The sequence below is a fragment of the Rousettus aegyptiacus genome, unplaced genomic scaffold (genome assembly GCF_014176215.1).
Source record: "Rousettus aegyptiacus isolate mRouAeg1 unplaced genomic scaffold, mRouAeg1.p scaffold_m13_p_10, whole genome shotgun sequence".
Taxonomy (NCBI): domain Eukaryota; kingdom Metazoa; phylum Chordata; class Mammalia; order Chiroptera; family Pteropodidae; genus Rousettus; species Rousettus aegyptiacus.
Window position 1 is genome coordinate 76,653,880 of NW_023416285.1, and position 21,088 is coordinate 76,674,967.

Here is a 21,088-nt window from a genome sequence, read left to right on the forward strand (position 1 = left end):
ATATATATATTTTTCCTGAGATACTGGGTACCATAATTTCTTAGAAGGAATAAATTGAGAGCACAGGTTCCTAAATCTCAAATACTTCACAAGGGAAACTTTATGAGGATGGAAAACTAACCATTGAATTAAGGAATTAAGAAATTATATGGCATTAATTTACATAATCTCCTTTATATATATTTCATAAAGTATCTTTGAGCCCTTATTTAAACATTCACATTGAAATAGATTTGAAATTGACCAAATGGGCCCAGATAAAATCTTGAGTCACATTATGGACTTATAGGAAAAATCCAGATGCCAACAAATTTTGAAACAAAAAGGTTAATAAAGGAATGCTGATTGATCTTTGGCTTGAGTTAACCAGTAACGTATATCAGTGAATGCTTTGGGGGTATGGAGGCTGTGTTTAAGAGAGAGCCTCTGTTTAGTTTCATATGTTTAGTTTCATATGCTAGATGAAAGATTCTAGGAGAGTACAGACAATTTACTCCTATAATACCCCTTGTATCTGGTTCAGTGCTTGCAATATACTAGATGCTCCATAAATATTTGAATAATTGAATAATCTCTGCAGTCCCATTAGGGTGAAAAATTATGACATGCTAAACATGCACATCTTCAAGATACTGTTGTAAGTGCTATAGAGATGTAGGGCAGAAGATAAAGGGAGATTGAAGACTGATGTTGCTAAGAGATAGATGTTATAGGAATCGAAATTTGGATAAGATTTCCACAAGTGAAGAGATGAGGATGGCTTTCCAGGAGGGTACAAACAAGTGGTAACAAGTTTGAGCAACAAGGAGATCTCATGGATGACTAGCTCATACCTTGGTGTATTGGAGTAAACATATATATGCCATTTTTCTTTCTGTGATGCTCCTTTCCCTGCAGAATATCTTTCCTAAAAGCTGACACCTGTTCTGTGACTATAATAAGACTCAGATGCATTATCTGGTCTTTGGCAAATCTTTTGAAGATACCATCATGGACCTTCCTGTGGCTGATGGTAGGAGTATCCTGTGAGGACAGGGGAGCCCCACCTTTGGCATTAGCAGTCCGGAAGAGACATTGGGGCCAGGCCCCTTCACCCTCCCAAGCGGCTGTGGTCTGAGTCACATTCTAAGCACTGCTGTGTAGTGTCTGGTGCCTTGGGGTTACACTTGTTTGTGATGTCGTGGTGCTGTGGCACTCTAAGCTGGACCCCACGCAGTGTGAGGTGTGCTGCATTGGACTGCAGGGGCCACAGGATTCAGCTGGGTAACTGTGTGCCCAGGCTTCCAAGAAGGAAATGGGAGGTAGGTACCAGTCTTCTGTCAAAATTCGCCATTTTTTTAGTTTCTTCTATTAATTTAGGGCTATTTTTTTTTTCTAATTCAGTCATATTTAGTTTTGCCAAGTGTAAGGAATTAATTGTGTATTTTTAAGTAGTTTGAGATAATTTCTTCAAGAAAAATTAGGAAGTGGAGTAAATAATTTGAAGTGGGGAGTGGAGAGGTGCTTTGTGGTCAAGTTTGTGTTGGTTGTTTTAAAATTCTGAGCTGTTTAGAGTTTATCATATTTCAGTGACGTTTTCTTTCCAGGTCAGAGAAATTCCTTTTGATCTGCGTCAGCCTCTCTTATTGACTAATTTGAGAGTAAATATGTGAGGGTAGGTTTTTTTTTTTTTTTTTGTTAAGCCGATTGGATCTCTTAGAATGGTTATTTCTTTTGTAGATTACTAGAAAAACATTCAACATTTTAGTTTGCTTTGAAGGATCCCACTCAGTATAGTAGTTGATGTTGTAACTGCACTATGCAGCATGCTGCTGAGGTCATGGGATAGGTCTCTACCTTGAGGTGTCTGAAGCCCTATTTTAATGTTACGATTTGCTTGTTCTACAGCTTTGAATCCAGCACTGCCTAGTGTATGACTGGAATGACATGCTTCTTAAATCTGTATATCTTTGATAGGTAACATGGTGTAAATCATTATTTCCTCATGTTGAAGTTAGTCAAATATATTAACTAGTGGGTGATATATTTTTCATTATTCTTTTTTTCCCATTCTAAGAAAAAATATATAATTAAATAAAAAAGGACTTAATCTTGATCAGTTTTTTCATTCCAAATTTGTTCTGCTGACAGCCGTTTGATACTTTTGCTAGGCAGTGTGTCAGAGGGCATAGCATGAATTTAGAAGTCCGAGTAATGTCTGAGTTTAAACTCCTTTTCCTCCTCAACTTTAATTACATATGTGGTGATCCCAGATAAGTTTCCTGTTCATTAGTCCTCTCATCTACAAAATGGAGCTCAAAACACTCACCTCACATGATTGTTGTGAATAGTCACATGTGACTATGAACAAGAAAGTACTGAGTAATTGGTGGCCCCCCCACGGGCCGCTCTGTAGAGTAAGGATGCAGGAATGATGGCTTAAGAGGAGGGCAGTGCCTGCTGCCTACTTTCACAGTGCTGACAGTGGCACAGCTTGTAGAGGTTTTGAGTTCTGAAGCAGGATTCTTCTGTAGGTCCATGTTGTTTGTTAGGGACTTTGTTGTTGAGATGTGCATATGCAGTACCTCCCATTACCCCTTCCTTTAATAACACCTTCTGCTCACTGTCTGTTGGCTCCTCAGGTACCGACACCCCATGCCCTCGCACGTTTTTACTAGGCCTAGAGTGAACTTGGTTGGCCAGGATGAGCTTTTGTCTTGCCCTCTTTTTCCCAGGTCAGTGGAAGGTTTATCCAGGCTTAAACTCACTCTGCCTGGCATTCCTGGTCAGTGATGCTGGGGACTCAGCTTCTGTGGGTGGGAACTGAAGGTGCTTATGCTAGAATCTGGGCTCCTTTTCATCTTTAGGGAAAAAATTCGGAGGTCTTCTTTCCTCACATCTAAGATGTTGTTTGGAATGACATCTGGAATACTTATACAGCATTCCTTGAGCCAGCTCTGGGGGTCAGAGGGCAAGAGGCGCGTGTGGGGCGTTGCTCCCAGCACAGCACAGCATGTCTGTGAAATTTCTTTTGGCAGTTAGGAGAGCACAAGCCTGTGGTTGTTGATTGTATTCTCTGAGAAGCTCTTGTTTAAATTTTTTCCTTTTTCTAATAGGGGTATTATTCCCCCCCGCCCCCCCCCCTTTTTTTACACATTATACAACATGGTGCTTTGTTTTTTGTTCTGTGCTTTAAAAAAAAAAAGGCAGGATGGTCCCTGCCTTTGGGCAACTTAACTAGAGATAAAGCCACATATGTGCAAGGACGTAGGCTATTAAGTGACAAACATGTAGTCTAGATAAATACTTTGGGATTGGAATACATTTCATAGAGGATGTGGTTTTGATCTAGATTTGGAAAGGTATCTACAACTTGGGTAGTAGAAACTGTAGGGATGAGAGTGTTCCAGATGTGTGGAATAGAATGAACAACAACAACATAATTCACAGAGCCAGTATCTACTGAGCATCTACTCTGGCTTAGGCAGTATTCTGGGTGTTTGAGGTTTGTCAGTGAATAGAACAGTTGAAGTCCCAGATACGGCAGGGCAGCGTTGAGGCCTATCTGGAAGGGTGGAAGGACTGTCCTGGGAGCCAGGAAAAGCAAGCTTGGGAAGAGTGTTGAATACTTGGCCAAGGAGGTTGGATTTTGACTATTAGAATGTGTAGTGAGTCACTGAAAACTACTCATGTCACAAGACAGTGACATGATGAAATGCGTACTTTGTGGATGTAGATGTGGCAGCAAGATGTAGGACACGATGGAAAAACATAGAAGTCTAGACCAGTATGTGAGTTAGAAGGTAGTTGCATTATTGAGACCAAGAGATGAAGGAAAGGGAAAGGAAGACATGTATTTACTAGTTATGTTATTTAAGATGATAAAATTTATTATATTTATTACAGAAAATCAGAAACTAACAAGGACTGCCAGTTGTGTAGAACAGTTCTTGCCTTTCATCTGTGCCTGTAGGTAGCACTATCTTCAAGCTAAAGATGATGCTGCCTTACACAGTATTCTGTGTACAACGTTTAAATTGCTTTATAGTGTTTTGTTGATATGATCTCCTCGACCATTATTGTTAGATATATAGCTGGTTTCCTATTCAGTATTATTGTTTATTAAAATACCTGCTTTACTATATACATCTTGATCGTATATACACACATTTTAAGTTCCTGGGTCAATGGGTATATTCAGTTTTAAGCATTTTGATTCAGGGTACCAAATTCCATCTCCCTATATAGTGTTCCTCTCCCCCTGCCCCCTCCAATCAAAATGTGTGTGACAATTATAACTGAGGTGTATCATGTGAGAATGCCGGCTTCCTGTACTCTTATGAACCCTGGGTTTTTTAATTTGCTTAAAATTAATCCGTTTTTCCAGGTCATTAGAAAAAACTCAAACATTATTTATAGAATCGTATAAAATACAGCTGTGTCAGTTACTTCTGGTTGGCTTTGGCCAACAGGCAGTACAGTGGGAAGTGGGAGGCCCATGATGAGACGGCCCTAGAGTAGATTTTGCTCCCTCTGCTTTTGACTGTGTCTCTGTCGGTGCTAAGTCTCTTTCCCGAAGGCTTAGCTTCTACTACAGCACCCCAGCCTGGGCTTTGGGGCCCCTCCTTTTATTCCTTTAGCCAAGGGGTGGTGGTAGCTCCCTGCTACTGCTGATGTGTGGGTTGCCCCCACCCCACTGCCATTCTTGTTTGAGTCACAACTCTTAAATTTTGTAACTGATTCTCTATATTTCCCTCCGATTAAAATAGTTGGGATGATTTGTGTTTTTTGGTTGCTCTCTGAATGATAGATATTCATTTACACACACATAGACACAGAACTGCCATTTTAAAGTAGCAGACATCATGACTTTAGCATACATCCCCTAACAATAAGGATATTCTCCTACATATCCACAAAACTATTATCATACCAAGGAAAATTAAGAATATTTTCCTAGTATTATCTAACATCGAATCCATATTAAATTTTCTTCACTGTCTCCAAGATGTCTTTTACATGATTTTTTTTTTTTTTCACCTCAACAAGGATTCAGTCAAGGCTTACATCTTGAATATTGTTATGCCTTCTTAGTCTCTTTGATCTAGAACAGCCTCCCACTTGTGGTTGTTTTTAAATGACATACTTTTAACATTTTCTCTTGAAAAAATTTTAAGCTGCAGAATAATAAATTAAATTGAACCCTTTACCTAGATTCACCAGTTTTTTAACATTTTGCTACATTTGCTTTCTTTCTGTCTCTATATACATATAGACGCATGTCAATAATAATACTAATTTTTTTTATGCTTATCTGTTTGAGATTACAGATAATTGTGACACTGCTCAACACCTGAAGACTTCAGAGTTCATCCCCTAAAAATAAGAATATTCTTTTATGTAATCACTGTACAGGAAATTTTATAATTATACAATTTTGTCACCTATTACAACAGATTTCTTCAGTTGTCACAGTACTGTCTTTTATCACAATTTCTTTCTGCAGATGCAGGATTCTCTCGAGGATCAGACATTGCACTTAGGTATCAAGTGACATTGATATATTTTTTAAAGAGACCAGTGCAGTTATGTTGTTAAAAGTGTCACGTTCTGGAGTTGTCCTATTGCTTCTTTGTGGTATCATTTAACTTGTTCTCTATTTCTTGTACTTTCTCTAGAAAAGAAGTTAGATTTATGGTTTGATTAGGTTAAATTAGAGGAGAATGGGGCTGCCAAGAGGAATGAAGACAGGAAATTGGTTTTTAGGGGGAAAATAAAATAAGTAATAAATTCGAATTAAAATAGGACTTGATAAAAACGTTGTTCAGTCATCACTTATTACCACATGTCCTTTTAACCATTGCTTTAAAAATTCCTGGCAAACTCTAAAAACAAGCTTTTTGGGGGTTTCAGACATTTCCCATGGTGACATGCAGTGAGAGGTAGATGCTTGAACTGAGATTCTGGGAGGGCTTTTGTCTAGAGATGTGGATTTTGCAGTCTTTCCTCAAAGAGCTTGGAGCTCAAATAATTTTGGGAAAGAGACTGTGACAGTCAATACTGAAATTCATCTATATGGTTATCATGGGAGACAAATATATACATATGCATTCATGGTAACCATTTTTAAGATGCAGTTATTAACATTTGTTTAAGAAGTGTGGGTGAAAGTATTAAGCCCATGAATTTATGAACTGAAATATAATATGTAATAATACATAGAAGAATGCAAAGTCCTCCCCTCATTCCCCATTATAAACTTTGAGTTCTTAAACTCTGGTGTTCATCAGAGATTTTCATTTGGCAGGACCAAGGTTGAGCTCAAGCATTAGATTTTCTGACAAGTTCTCAGGTGATGCTGATGCTGAAATGGACTCACATTTTGAGAAACACTACTTTAAGTCATAGATGAGAATAGTATGTGTAATATAATGTTTAGATGAGTGGTTTCTCAAACTTAATTTTTCTTTTAAATCAAAACCTTTACTTATTAAAAGAGTTATGTTATTTACCTCCCCATTATGCAAAATGTAAAGAGATTGGGAGTAGTAAGAAGGCTAACAGCTATTGTTTGAAAACCATTTGTTTGGGTCTGAGAAAGGGTGGGACATGATTCCACAGACTCCAGGTTGGAGTCCTGGCTGACAGCATTTATTTATTAACTGTGACCTCTTGTCAGCAACTTATACTTCTGAGTCTCATTTTTCTCATCTGAAAATAGGGTTATAAATCTTCCCATCACATTGGGTGTAGTGCACATGAATGCATTTTTGAAACTGTAAAACAATGCAAATATGACTGCTTTTAGGTGCTACAGTTCTCATTCTTGCCTTGATGCTGTCCCAAGCCAGCTCTGTGATCTGAGGCTGTTCCCTTGATTTATGTGAAGTGGTGCAGGAACTGGGGTGCATCCATGACTAAAGTGACCTCCACGTTGTTAAGAAAGTTATGTTAGAGGCAGAGGTCAGTAATGAGCTGATTTCCCACATTATCAGGCTAATGTGTGACCCTGTGAGAGCTCTGTGCTAGTTGTAATAAAACAAAATGCCAGCAAGTTATTTCCTTGAGTTTGGAATTCACCTTTGGTGTCATGCTGCCTTTTTCTTTTGTGATTGACATTAAATAAAGCCATCTTCTTTTCAAGGAGGCAGTAGGTTTGTGGTTTGCTCTGTGTTGTGGCGGTAAGGTGTTGGTATGGGTGTTTGGTGTGGTTTGGAGTAGAAAAGTGGGGGGCAGAGGAGTGTACTTGTCATGAAATATTAGTCACTTCCTCGTGATGATAGAAGTCATTATTTTCTTGTTGAGCATCAGCTGTGATTTCTGACTATCTGTGTTTTCTGCCTTTATTGAGAAGCTATCCTGCACTTCCAAAATCTATTTAATGTTTAACAGTGTTGCTGCAACAAAATTGATTAGATGATAGGCATTTCTGAAATGGAACTGATTAAGTAGGTAGAGTCAGAATTGCATGTATCATGTCTATCTTGAAACACTAATGATTCATTTAAAAAAAACAACTTTAGAACATACTTTAAAAATGCTTTGTTTTTGGTTTAAGTAAATTGGAGAGAGGTAAGAGAATCTAGAATGAGGCTCAGTTCTTATTGTGCTCTTCTAGTGCCTTTAAAAATGAAATGTTTTCTCTTTATATCATTAACAGTGACTTTGTCTTGGCAACATAATTATCTTCTATGCCGTGTCATATTTCAAGGAATTTTTCAAGCTGTTTCTCTTCAGTCTCTCTGTTCCTCAACATTGTGTACATGCGCAGTCAGATAGCACTACTAGGGTTGTTATGGAAAGAGTAGCACCCTGGGATGTCACCTCTGCCAAGTCTTGTGCCTGGCGCTTTTGATATTTACCTCCATATTTCTGTGTAAATTGCTTACATTGTTTCTTTTTAAAATTTAGTTTGCTGTCACCTTTGGACTTAATATGGAAGATTTAACCCTATTTCACTGTCTAGTGTGTGGTTTGCCCCCACTCCTCACGACCACTTCCTGGATCTCTCTCTCTTTTTCTCTCTTTCCACACACATGCTTTTTAGACCTCTTTCCCCCAAAAGTTGTAATTTTGATTAATAATTTGATGTTCATATTATTTTAATTATTAAAAGTAGCTCATATGTGAACCATGTATGGTAGATACCTTGGTTTCTTTTTCTTTTCTTTACAACTTCAGTATTTTCCCTGGAACGAACAATGTTTTTTCTTCTGCGCATTTACAACTGATTCCACCTCAGCTCTGCCAGTTATAGTAGCATCTTAGTATGTTCACTTACCGTAAATATTCCCTTGGCTTCATCTTGAAGACATCTCATTTGGAGCATCTGTATATTTATTGTTAGTGTTCAGATATTTGATTATTTTCAGTGTACACACGCTAAGTGAGAAACATTCTTTTTTCATTGAGTGTTGTGTCATTTATCTTATTTGTTTTTTTCTTTTAACCCAAGTTAAAATTATACTCATTGTAGAATTTGTGTTCTTGGTATTTTTAAAAGTGGCTTTACTTCTTTTTGTTTAATTATGTTTCTAAGTTTCTATAGCTAGGACAGCAATGATTTTACTAGTATTATTTCAAACTTTTTAGGGTAAACTACCACAAAGTATAATCAACAAGTTTTTCCCGATAGGTACTTTACTGTTCCCTTGAAAATACAGCAAGTACTCTGTCTTTTGAGAGATAATTGTGTTAATAAAAGCTGCCAGTTAAAATCTTCTAAAGACTGCTGTTCGAAGGAGTGTATTTCTCAGTGGAAAAATATCCTTGGTTTTTATACTCTTGTGGGAATAGGTCATTTTTACGTGGCCTGCTCAGATCTGATTATTTTTTTTTTGTGTGTGTGTAGTATGTTCTTTTGGGATTACTGATGATTTTGTCTCTCAGTTTTTTCTAAGTAGTTGATTCCTTCCATTCAGCATGTATTATGAAGTGGCATTTAGTAAGTGCCAGCCTGATAATATGCTCTGGCATAGTGTTGTCATGGCTGCCTGGAGTAACTGACCAGTGAATCGGAACCCCTCAACAACTGAATCTTAGACAACCCTTGATCAAATAGTTGAAGGATTATAGACCAAATTTATAGAGTATTTCAAGGAGGGCAGAGGGGTCAGTGGTATCAAATTCTGCTGATAGATCAAGAAAGGTGAGTCTTATGCATAGACCATTGCATTAAGCATTAAGGCTGTTGTTGGCCTTGATGGACAGTTTTGGGAGTGTGGTGGGGAGGAAGCCTAATTAGCATGTGGTTATGAGAAGAGAAGAATCTGAGACAACAAATCGTTAAAAATTTTTGCTATAAAGAGGATCAGAGAATTGGTGAAGTAACTAGATGGTAAAGTAAGGTCAACAGAAAGTTTTGTACTATTATTTTAGTATGTGTGGAAATAAAATAGAGCTTTTAATGGCTTAAAGTTGACAGCTACATAATATTTTTCATACAGTGAAGCTGGAGATCAACTCCTAACCTGTCTTGAGTGTTATGCTCAGGAGAAGCTCTTGCAGAAGAGGATGACTGAGGAGTCCTGATGGGTGGGATGGGTTAGCCAAGAAGATAAGGTGGGGCTCTGGGTACGGAGGGAAGGGGGTACATTAATGCAGGGCCTAATACAGGCCCCATTTTAGATAGAGGTCAGTCTGCCCCTGTGTACATAAGAATATTTTAGAAACGAAAGCTGATATTTAAGTTGATTAGGTCATCCTACAGTTTGCTTGGTGGGTGGGGAGAGGGCAGGATGGAGCTGCTATAGGTGGCCAGGCAATGATGGGTGGGGGATACCTTTTCAGAACTGACCAGGGTATTTATCATCCCTAACTTTCCCTTGGAGAGTTAATACCATTTGGTACAGAAGAGTAGGAATATAGTTTTACTATATTTGTTTTGGATTTTATTCTTTGATGACTCAACAAATCTAGAAAGGATAAATTGTGGAGCACGCTTAGACTCACAACATCTGGTTCCCTGAGGACTCTGGATGACACTGTAGTCAGGGAATCATGCAGAGTAAGGGCCTGTGAATGGAAGTGACGCCAAGGTGTGTGTGGCATGTGGAGTGTCATGTGCATGTATGTTTTACAAACTTACTCTGTTCTGGATGAACAGTTGATTTGCATATTGAATCTCTTTTTTAAAAAGTCCAGATAGATGAGGGTGCCGAGTAACTGTAGGTTATTCCCATTGTAGTTTTTATGATAATGTTTAGTAACTTTGAGAATTAGGGTCTGAGCTGTTTTCTGTGCTGGTTACAAAATGACAAGGGTTGGTAATTATGCATTTTTTACAACTGTTCTGTTTTAGTGAATCTATGGTGTGGCTTTATTAAGATCCTCTTGAGGGTTTCTTAAGGCTCTGGAGTCTCTGGCCTCATCCCTGGAAAGTCTGAGTTAGTAGACCTGGGGTAGGGCCCAGGAATCTGTATTTTAACTGCCATTAATCTTTCACCACCTCTCTCCTAATCTTTCCTTTAAGAAAGAACTGTACTTAACAATATTGTTTAAATTGGAAAAAAGGACTGTTAACTTAAATTGAACTTTTTATTAGTAATTCTGTGTTGTGGATAATTGAGTAATTAATGGCAAAAGGTACAATTTAGTATATTTTTATTTGCGTATACAGCGAGAATGATTGTAGAAGTTTAATTACAACTATGTTCTCACCAAACAATTTTAAAACATAGTGTTTTATTACAGTGTATGTGTATCACACATGAACACACAATACAAACCCCATGAAGTGTCCAAACTTTAAAATGAAGTCATTTACTTCTAATCCCACTTTTCAGAGAGAACCACTGCAAATTTTGGTGTGTGTGTGTGTGTGTGTGTGCGCGTGTGTGTGTAGGATATTTTTATATGTACATGTAAAAGTGTATATAATTTTGCCTTCACAAAAATAGGCTCAAACCACACACATTGTTCTGAGCTTGCTTTGTTCACTTATGGTCTTGTCCCAATTATTCTGTGTCATGTATTCAGGCCTGTTATTAGGGAGCAACCCAGGAGGTAAACTTCTTTTATTCAGAGAGGCTGTGACATTAGTTTTTCAGACATACACTGTGTTTTGCTTGCTTAGTAGAATATTTCTGTGGATTGGATTGAGAGGTGGATAATAGGAAACCCAACATACTTTAGAGAAATCGATATTTCTGATGCAGTGCATTTTGCTGGTTTCTGCACTTCCTATCATAATAGTGTATCAGCATCTGAGCCAAAGGAAAATGTATGTAAGAGTGACTCCATCATAAAAGGAAAACTGACTCAACAGTAGAGATAGGGAGCAACTTGAATTTTCCATCAATTGCTGTATTGTTGATGGGGTCGATTCCTTTTAATGGCAGGGAGTTACTGTAGTTAAAATTGTTATGTTTCCTTTCGGTGATGCTAACTGGCTATTTCTGATGTCTGCATTTTTTTGCACAGGACCCAAGCTACTGGATACAGGTGCATCGACTGGAACATGGAGATGGAGGAATACTGGATCTCGATGACATTCTCTGTGATGTAGCAGATGATAAAGACAGAGTGAGTTCAAGTCTAGGGGAAGCTGCCCTGAGTGCATTTTGTGAAGACTGGGGAGGGAGTGGATAGGTGGGAATACTTTCCTTCCTGTTTTAGACACACACACTTTACAGAACATTTGGGCTACTCATATGCTATGTTTGTTTTATAATAAGTATTGAGAATCTTTACTGTCCTGAACCCTAGAGTGTAATGGTTTTCATGATACTTGGCACTCAGTGCTAAGTTTTAGCATTTTAAAATTGCAGCTTTTAAAATGGAAATATCTTCAAAAGGTTTTTGTGCCATTCCCCTTGTTTTAACCAAACATAACATCTTTCCTGACAACTCAGGTCTGTCATTATGATTGCTTTGATTCAATGTGCGATCTATAGGTATCTGAGTTCTGATCCACATGTTGGCCCATCCCAGCTGCTGGCCCGTGTGATTCAAAGCCAGCGTGCACCCCAGATATCTCCCTTGTTTGCTGGTCTCTCAGAAAGCCATCCTTTTCTCCATGTTGCTCTTAGGATGCTTTTACTGGAGTGCCATCTTTAATGTCGTCCGTGACCACCCACAGGCACTTTAGCGGTAGCTCGTGCCCACCCTTTTGTATGCACTCTTTAAGGGGAAGAATGGGGGAGGGGGTGGAATGGCTCAACATTTTAAGAATCTGTGGTAGGGTATTTGGTCCTGCATACAGAAGTCAGCAAATTCTTTATGGTAACGAGGTGATGAGAATTGAGCAGGCTTTGGCCACTCTCTCTTTGTGTCGACTCGTAACAAAATTATAGATGGGCTCACAGCCGCGTACACCATTGTGTCATCAAGGCCGTGTAGTAGCACAAGGTAGTTAGACCACCGAGGTCACATCCTGGGGTTGGGAGACCTTACAACCATCTGTGCCCTGGTCCAGCTGGGGAGTGCTCTCCTGACCGCCCTTTGTCTCGTCCTCCCTGTGTGCTTGCACTTGGCTATGAGCGGGTGAGCGTGCTGTGGTCTTGTTTCCTCCTGCACCATGTTAGCATGGTGCCTGCTTCAGAATTGGCAGATGTCCTCTATGTTTTCTTGAAATCTTAAGAAAAATGAAAAACTTTAAGTACCAAATATTATGTACATTCAGAGATGGTTGATTCACTAGAACCTAAAATGGTGGGGTTTGTTCCTAGTGGCTACTATCGGCCAGGAACACATTGTGTCAAAAATGCAGAACTTTTCTGCCCATTTATCAAACACTGCTATTTCTTTTGGTGCCATTTATCTGTTTTGGGCTTTTCGGTGAGCCAGAAAAAGGTGAGTCTCATGCTCCTTTCCTGCAGTCCACATGAAGAATACCATCTAGAGACTTATAGACAGTTTATTGTGCAGTTCATCTCCAAAGCTTAAAGCACCTGAGATATTTGTGAAGGATTTAAATGGGCGCCCTTTCCCAGCCATAATATTAGTAAGACGTGAACTAATGTTGCATTGATCTTTTTAATATTTTCCTCTTTACCCTATCTCTTCCTTCCTTCCTTCCTTCATTTTTTTTCCTTCTATAAAAATAAAATAGCTCCTTATGAGAAAAAATAAACATATAAAGGAGGACATAATCACTTGTAATCCCTTTGCTGCCCCAAAGCTCATCACTGTTGAAATGAGCGAACTTTGCATCCTGACCTTTCTTCATCATTGGCATCTCTGAGCTTGGAGCAGCAGTGACGAGCATGCCTATCTTTCCATCTGTGTTTTCGTTTTGGTGGTGTATAGACGTGGATTTCCCTCAAGTTGGTGCCATCCTAATTTACATTTTCACTTTGTGCCCTTCAGTAGATGGAATAAGAACCACTATATAAAATTGCCTTTGAGATATGTCCAGCTTTACTGTATTGCTTGGAATGATCTGCTGTGGATGTTGGGTGGTCGTATGAGAAAGATTGGTGGGGCTGTAACCAGTGCTCCTGAGAATGCTAAGCTAGATGGACTCATCACATTCAGCACCATGCCATAATCCCTTAAAGTTTATGAATTACAGTTTCCTCTTTTTCATCCTTCTTCTCCGCTTCTGCAGTGAACATACACAGAGTTCACACTGGGAGTAGGAGAAAATTAAGACCCAGATATACAGCAGTATTATTTAAAAAAATCTTTCAAAATGTACCAGACTTAATTATGGCCTGGAAAATGGCATTTTTGGTTGGTGTTCCAAACGTACTTGAAAATAATGTGTATCTTGCAGTCATCGGATTCAAGATTCTATAAAGATCAATTAGGTTAAGGTGATTTATGGTCTTGTTTAGATCTTTGGGGGTAATTTTTTTAGTCAGCAACAGAAAATACAATCTGCTTTAACACAATTAGATCACACACACATACAAAAAAGCTAAGGATGAGGCAAACTGTATGATATTCTAAAATAGCTGTATATTAAAGTCTTAGGTTACTAAATTGTGTTTTAGATTTTGTTTTCTTGTGCAAATTTGATGATGAATCTATTTTTTCTAGAATATTTTATTATATTTCCTATACAAGTTAATTTCTTTAACTTGAGAAAAATGTTTTAAGTATCAATAAGTGAATTAAGATTTTAGACAGTTTTATAGCATACATTTTAATTTTATTTTTTTAAGGAGAAAAATGCTACAGAATACAATATACCACAGACTGATATATTTTTGAATCATTATTTTATCTACCCAGAAATACTTAAAAAATATGTGTTAATTAGAATTCTTGTGAATGCACTTCCTAGATTAAATAATTCATTTTTATGTTGTCACGGTAAAAAAATAATGAATAATCCAAAATTTCAACATCCAAATACACAGGTATTGTTGGATGCATTATTCAGACTGAGAGAATGTGTGTGATCACTTGCTTGGCCTTTTTCCATGGCTCTGAAATTTGATTCTGATCTTATCCTGCAGTGTTTTAAACTACTATTTTTGGCAGCTACTCTGAGTAAAGATCTTGATAACTGTTTTGATTTTAGGTTAAAAGAAAAAACATTACAGCTCTCATAAACAATAAAATTAGTCTAAAAAAATGTGTTTTTTTTTTTCGAAAAACCCCAGGGCACTTGTTTAAAGCGGAGATATCCAGCCTAGGGGGAGGTAGGTTCTCTGTGAGCCAGGCCTGGGCATCTGCATTTATAATCCTCCAGATGGCACTGGGGCTCACTGAACTTTGAAACGTGGATTTAATGGCCCTACCATCAGTGTTTGTGATGGAGAAAATTCTCTCAAGGGTTCAGATTTTATACTTGTTCACTGTGACTTTGTAAAATTAAGAAAAATTAAATTTAATAAATGATAGGATTCAGAGGCAATAATTCACATGCTAACCAAAGAAAATTGAAATGCTTAATTAACCTTAATTTTGCTCATTATCCTTTAATTTTTAACTTCATGCACAACACTGAGAAAATTTTTTTTAGCACCTATATAATTTCAGGGACCAGGGTTTACTCAAATTTGTTCTAAATGTTATGAGTGTGAGTCGTCTTAGGTTTTTGGAGTAGGTTTGATTTTCTAAACTATAGAATATTCTAGACCTACTTTGGGCATACAAATGTTTGCTCGTCCCTTCTGTACATTGTTGCTTTCTAGGAAGGGAAGAGAGAATCAGAGTGCACATGTGGTCATGGTGTTTTTAGCATCTTATATTCACAGTTTTCTCAGTGCACATTTTGCATTTTATAATTTCACAAATTATGAAACACTGAAATGGTTTTCAGGTTCTAGCTAGCACCATTTACAACAGCTGTCATGCCTTTGTCTCTATGAGCTTCCTCTAAGTGCTGAACTGTATTTTGTGTGAATTTCTTTTAGTATGGGCTTCATAATTTGTTGTTTATAATTTTTGTGAGTCTTCCCTCAGTTCTCAGTGGTTCTCGGGTACTACTGTCTTTGCCTCTGTGTGCTATAATAAATTTAGAAATTTCCAAATAGATTACAGGATAAAAGTATTTGGCATTCACATCCATCTGCATGTCAGTCTCCAAGACTGATTGTAAGAGCATGAATAAAAATTCAGGCATAACTGACCAAGAACGGAGAGTTATGGAGAAGTGTGTTTTTGTGTGGATGATGGGCAAGAAGAAAGCCCTTTTCTTACACACGTCAGAGTCTTATTTATGTTTTTGATTCTGAAGATGATTTAAGAAGTTATATCGAATATTTTTCTTTGTTATAGTTGGATTTCATTTTGCTTTGACCAAGAATGATGTGATATTTATTTTATTTTGGTGATGACCTTTTGAAATATCTTCCACTATCTGTTTCTTGCTCTTTGTGGAGGCAGAGTTGAATGGAATAGCAATTAAAACTCTTTTTTGAAGGATTTGTATGTGTGGACTGGGGCACAGGCACCATAAAGGAATATCATGGAGACTTTTGGCTGCTTTTGTTGGAACGAGCCCAGTATTGGCCTGGGGGCAGTCTGGCCAAAGTCCTCAGAAGAATATTGAGAAAAATAAACTTGTTGAAATTATGGGCAAGCAGTAGCTCTATATATTGGGTTAAAGCTAGCACAGAGGCATTTATCACATTTTTTTCATCATTCTCCCGTTGATAGCTTCTAATTTATAAACTGATGTAGTTTTTGGGCCTCCAGTGTTAATAATATTACCGCCCTGTCAGATATTTTATGGTAGTATTTCTAAAATGGGTGGTAATACAGTTTGCTTTGGAAATGCATGGCAGAAGTTTTGTAAAGAACGTGCTTTAATTTGAAAAGTTGATAATTTTCTACTTTTTTAGATGTTATTTTTTTTATTTGCTATACGTAAATCATTATTTATTTTGCCAGTAAGTCATAAAAAAATAATCAGTGTCTAGCAAAGGTGATGGTTCGAGTGTATCCTGCTTACTTGTGGAAAACATACGTACCTATGTACTTTAACGAAGGTCTTAGAGATTCTGTGCCCTAGTTATTGATCATGTGGAGAGAAGCACTGTGCTGTTTTTATATGGGAGACAGTCATAGTCTGTACATTTGTAGATGAGAATGTAGAACGTGGTTTTTTTTGTATCTGAAATAAGAATCATTAAAGTGATGTTGAAATGAGTTCCTAAAATGCTAACAAACTCTGGTCTGTTAAAGAATGGATTGCTGCTAAAATTACAGTAAGAGTTAGCAGCTTATAATTGACACAAATCTAATTTAAATTTCTTTAAAGGCTCTATTTTTCTCTTTATTTAATTCATGACCATGTATTTGCCTGATAGGAGAAAGTTTTGAGATTTAAATTCCTTTGTTATCAAGACTAAAACATTAAATTGTAGCATGGGGTCAATTATTTTTAGAATGAACATATCCTGGAAGGTAGAAGTGGATGGGGGAATTCCTGGGCTAACTTCCTTAATCCCCACCCCTTTTGGGACCTAATTTTTTGCTGAGGACTTGGTCCATATACAGAATATGATGCCACTTTATTATTTTTTTTTAAGTATATTCTTACTAATATGCTTTGGAGTTTCACAAAGAGGTACCTTTTTGGTAGATAGAATTTCAAAGATGCCCGATTATCTTTAGCCCTGAAATATGTAAGATTCTAAAATCAACTAAGGTATATATCATTTATATCTCAATTAAACAAACACACAAAATAAAACAACAAAAATGAGCCAACTAGATGAGTATGTTGTGAAAGACAGAAAAGAGCCATAGGAAAATTAATGCAACAGTGTCCAATTTATATGTTATTGTCAAGGATACTAATTTGTTAAGATTATATATTGTAATCCTTAGAACTGCTGAGCTGTAAAAACAAAACACAAACATATTGAATGAGGGAAGACTCAAATATTAAATGTGTTATGACTGTAGTTCACACTTAAGGATTCAAGTAAATTGTGTTAGTGAAAAGCAATGATAATTAAAATAAGGTGTTCTCATTTCAGATAGATTATTTTAGTTATTACTAAACATGTGAAATTAAGTTAAATGTTTTACATGCAAAAGAGAATGGGTTGCAGAATGGGGCTCCCAGAGATGTATATAATTTCTCTTCGGGCTTGGCATCATATTCTTACTTTTTCCAAATTTAAAATTATTGCAGAACTCATGTGCATTAGACTGTAAAACCTCTTAGAATGGTTTATTAAAAACAGTTCACAGTGAGCTTTTTCCTTTGGGCAAATTCTGGCTTAATTTCTGTAAGTTATAAAGAAATATGTCTGCCTAGGGTGCTTCATGGTGACCAGCCTATTGGTTTTTACTCATCAGGTAGGTTATTCATAGAATCTCTATTCCTTGCCTTCTCTTTAAGTGAAATGGATGTAGCCTCAGATTCTGGGCTTTTAATGTAGACATCTTCACCTTTCAGTCTTGAGGAAATGTACATTTTAAAGAAGTAATGCTTTCTGAAAGCATACCCCACCATAAAACCTGTTTATAGAAAGACATTACAGTGAATGAAATACTTGTGACATAAATTGTCTTAATCAAAAGGAATAAGTTCTTTATGTGTAAGTATATATGCCACTGTCTTTTGATGAATATTTGAGATTGAGATGAAGTAAAACCTCAATATTGAACCAAAGCTAGTTGCCCCTCACACTCTTGGATAAAGGTTAAAAAGTGATTTTTTTTTTCAAACCCAGTGGCTAAATAGTAATTTAAAAGACAGCACTTGTAATAATTTTCTTTGAAAGATAATAAGACTTTCATCTTATTTTTAGTAACTTATTTAATTTAACCTGTTTACTGAGTACCAGTTATGTGCCAGGCATTATGCTTTGTGCTATTATACAGTGTTGAATAAAGATAGACATGATCCTGCTTCCTTGGGCCTTATGATCTGCTGTGAGAGTCAGAATTAAACAACCACAGAAATTAAATGTGGAATTATTAACAGAAGACAATGCATGGTCCTATTAAAGTTGTAACAGTGTATTGACCAAGCTCAAGGTGAAGCAAGACTTGCCTGGAAAAAAAAAAATGATCAAGCTGAAATCTGAAGTACAGCTAATTGAAAAGTGAGGGGTGTTAGATGATCAAATTTACATTTGAGGAATATACCCCAGCTGTAGTGTGAAGAATGAGTGGGTGAGAGGCAGAACGGATGGAGGAAAGCCAGTTAGCAGGTTTTGTAGTAGGAGGTGTGAGGTTGATGGAGGTTGGACTGGGCGGAGATAGTGGTGAGGAGGAGGTAGATTTGAGAATGATTTAATAGGTAAAATCTGATGGGGTGGCTATTCACCAAGCCAGGCGTGCTGCAGGGTGGCTAGATCTGGGGCAGGGTGGTACATCAGGGATTCAGTCTTGACTTCAGGATTTAGCTGGAGTGGAGGTGTCACTTAGGCAGTTGGATGTTTGGAACGAAGTACAGATAAATTCATGAATTAGCTATAAATTTGTTAAAAATGAAGTTAAAACAGCATAAAATATGGTCTAATTTTAGTAGAAATAATTATGTATGTTGGAAAAATTTTGAAGAACAGACTGAAAAGCGTTGATAGTTATCTCTGAAAGTGGAGTATCTGATTAACTGGGGATTTTTTTTAACTTTACATTTTAAAATTTCTCCGTAATTCTACTTTTGCCTAATTCCAATATGAAGAAAGCATTAGGCAGTTCTAAATATAGCTTCAATAGAAACTTTTTTTTTTTTTTAAACTTTGATATGAACTGGCATAGGGAAGGAATGATTAAAAGAGTTTGATAACCTGGAATTGAAATAATTGATATAAATAGACTTCATTAACTACATAATTCAATTAATTTCTTCCTTGATGGATTTATTTTAGTCAGGCTCTAAAGAAAATATTTAAATTAAATACCAAGTAGAGCACTAAATGGTCAATTAATTAATTCAAAGAGATTATTTTTCAACATTTACACATTTTACAGGTACTTGTTTGCCCACAGCTCATCAATTTGTGGGTGGGTGGGCTGGGGAGTACAGTGCCGGGTGTCAGAGAAGTGTAGTGGTGAGGCGTGTTAGTGGAAAGGAATAGAGAAGAGAGCTCAGTCTCCTCCATGAGCGTATTGAGCGGCGAGGCTCCTTGTAAGTAATAGGAGTTTCGAAGTTGGGGACAGCCTGCGCAGTATCGGCTGGTCACTGGCCTTTCCAGGGAAAGCAGTCAAGACTTTGCTTCTTTGGGAGACGTGAGAGACAGCCACTATGGGCAACAGTATGGACGTTACTCAAAAAATTAAAAATAGAGCTACCATATGATTCAGCAGTCCCACTTCTGGGTATATATCTAAAGGAAATGATATCACTCTCAAAGAGATAGGTGCATCCCCATGTTTATCGCAGCATTATTCACAGTAGTCAATGTATGGAAAAAGCCTATGTGTCCATCAGTAGATGAATGAGTAAAGAAGTTGTGCTCTGTGTGTGTGTGTACCATGGAATATTATTCAGGCTTAAAAAAAAGGACATCCTGCTACTTGCGGCAACATGGGATGTCCTTGGGGGCATTATGCAAAGTGAAATAAGTCAGAGAAAGATAAATACTGTGTGATTTAATTTGTGGAATCTAAAAACATTGAATTCATAGAAACAGACTAGAATGGTGACTGGGAGGTGAGAAAAAACCAGGAGATGATGGTTAAAGGATACAAACTTAAGATGAATAAGTTTTGGAGACCTAATGTACAACATAGTGATTATGGTTAATAATATGCTTAACTCATGGATGTAGATTATAACTAGTGGTTACCAGAGGGTGGGTAGAAGGAGGTGGTTGGTAGAGGGTTAAAAGCAGGTCAAATATAGGGGGGTAGAGAGAGGGTGAAATGGGTAAAGGGGATCAAATATATGGTAGTGAAAGAAACTGGACTTTTGGTGGTAAATACACAATAGAATATACAAATGTATATAATTGCATTAAACAATGTTACCCCAATAAACTTAATTAAAAAAATAATATGCTTAAAAGTTTCTAAGAGAGTAGATCTTAAATATTCTCACCACAACAAAGAAATGATAATTTTGTGATGTGATGCAGGTGGTAGCTAATACTGTGGTTGTAATCATTTTGCAATACATCATTGTGTCAGATCAACGCATCATGTATCTTAAAGTTACACTGTGTTACATGTCAATTGTATTTCAGTAAAGCTGGGGGGAATAGGTAGGCCTGGTTTACAGTTTTAAAATATCACCTTGTCAAGAATGATAGTTATCTAGAAAAACAGCATATTTCAAAAGAAGTGCTCCAGAATAAAGGCTACTAAAAGCTACTTTACAATAAATTGCATCTTTAAAAATGTTTAGCTTCAGTTTACCTATGTCTCATATCTTGAGTGAAACAGTGAAAATCCTACTTTCCATGTATATAAAAAAGCATTATCATGCAAAGAAAAAAATGAGGGTAGATGACTGTGGGGTTTTTCTTCAATAATATTTTCTGAATAATTTTAGAGAAGTAATTTTAATTGATAAAAAAGATTATGCCATTCATTCATTCACACATTTATTCATAGAGGATAGAAATCATGTAGGAAGTAGCAGATTTTTTTTTTCTCCTAGATTTTATAGGAAAGGAAGAGGGAAAGAAGTGATTCTGTACTCTTTGATCATCTCGTAATTTCAGCATAAATCCGTTAACATAGTAACTAAATTTTTTTTCAACCCTGTGTGCTACTCAGTATAGCAGGATATGGTCACAGCTTTATA

The 21,088-nt window shown here is 37.0% G+C and overlaps 1 protein-coding gene across 15 annotated transcripts in view; it reads left to right on the plus strand.

Annotated features, from left to right (window-relative positions):
- Nucleotides 1-21,088, plus strand: part of PARD3 (par-3 family cell polarity regulator) — a 592,207-nt gene that overhangs the window by 84,327 nt on the left and 486,792 nt on the right. For all 15 annotated transcript variants that reach the window (XM_036226846.1, XM_036226876.1, XM_036226877.1 and 12 more), the window contains exon 2: nucleotides 11,401-11,502. In XM_036226846.1, the coding sequence (XP_036082739.1) occupies nucleotides 11,401-11,502 (102 nt within the window). The remainder of the gene's footprint in view (nucleotides 1-11,400; nucleotides 11,503-21,088) is intronic.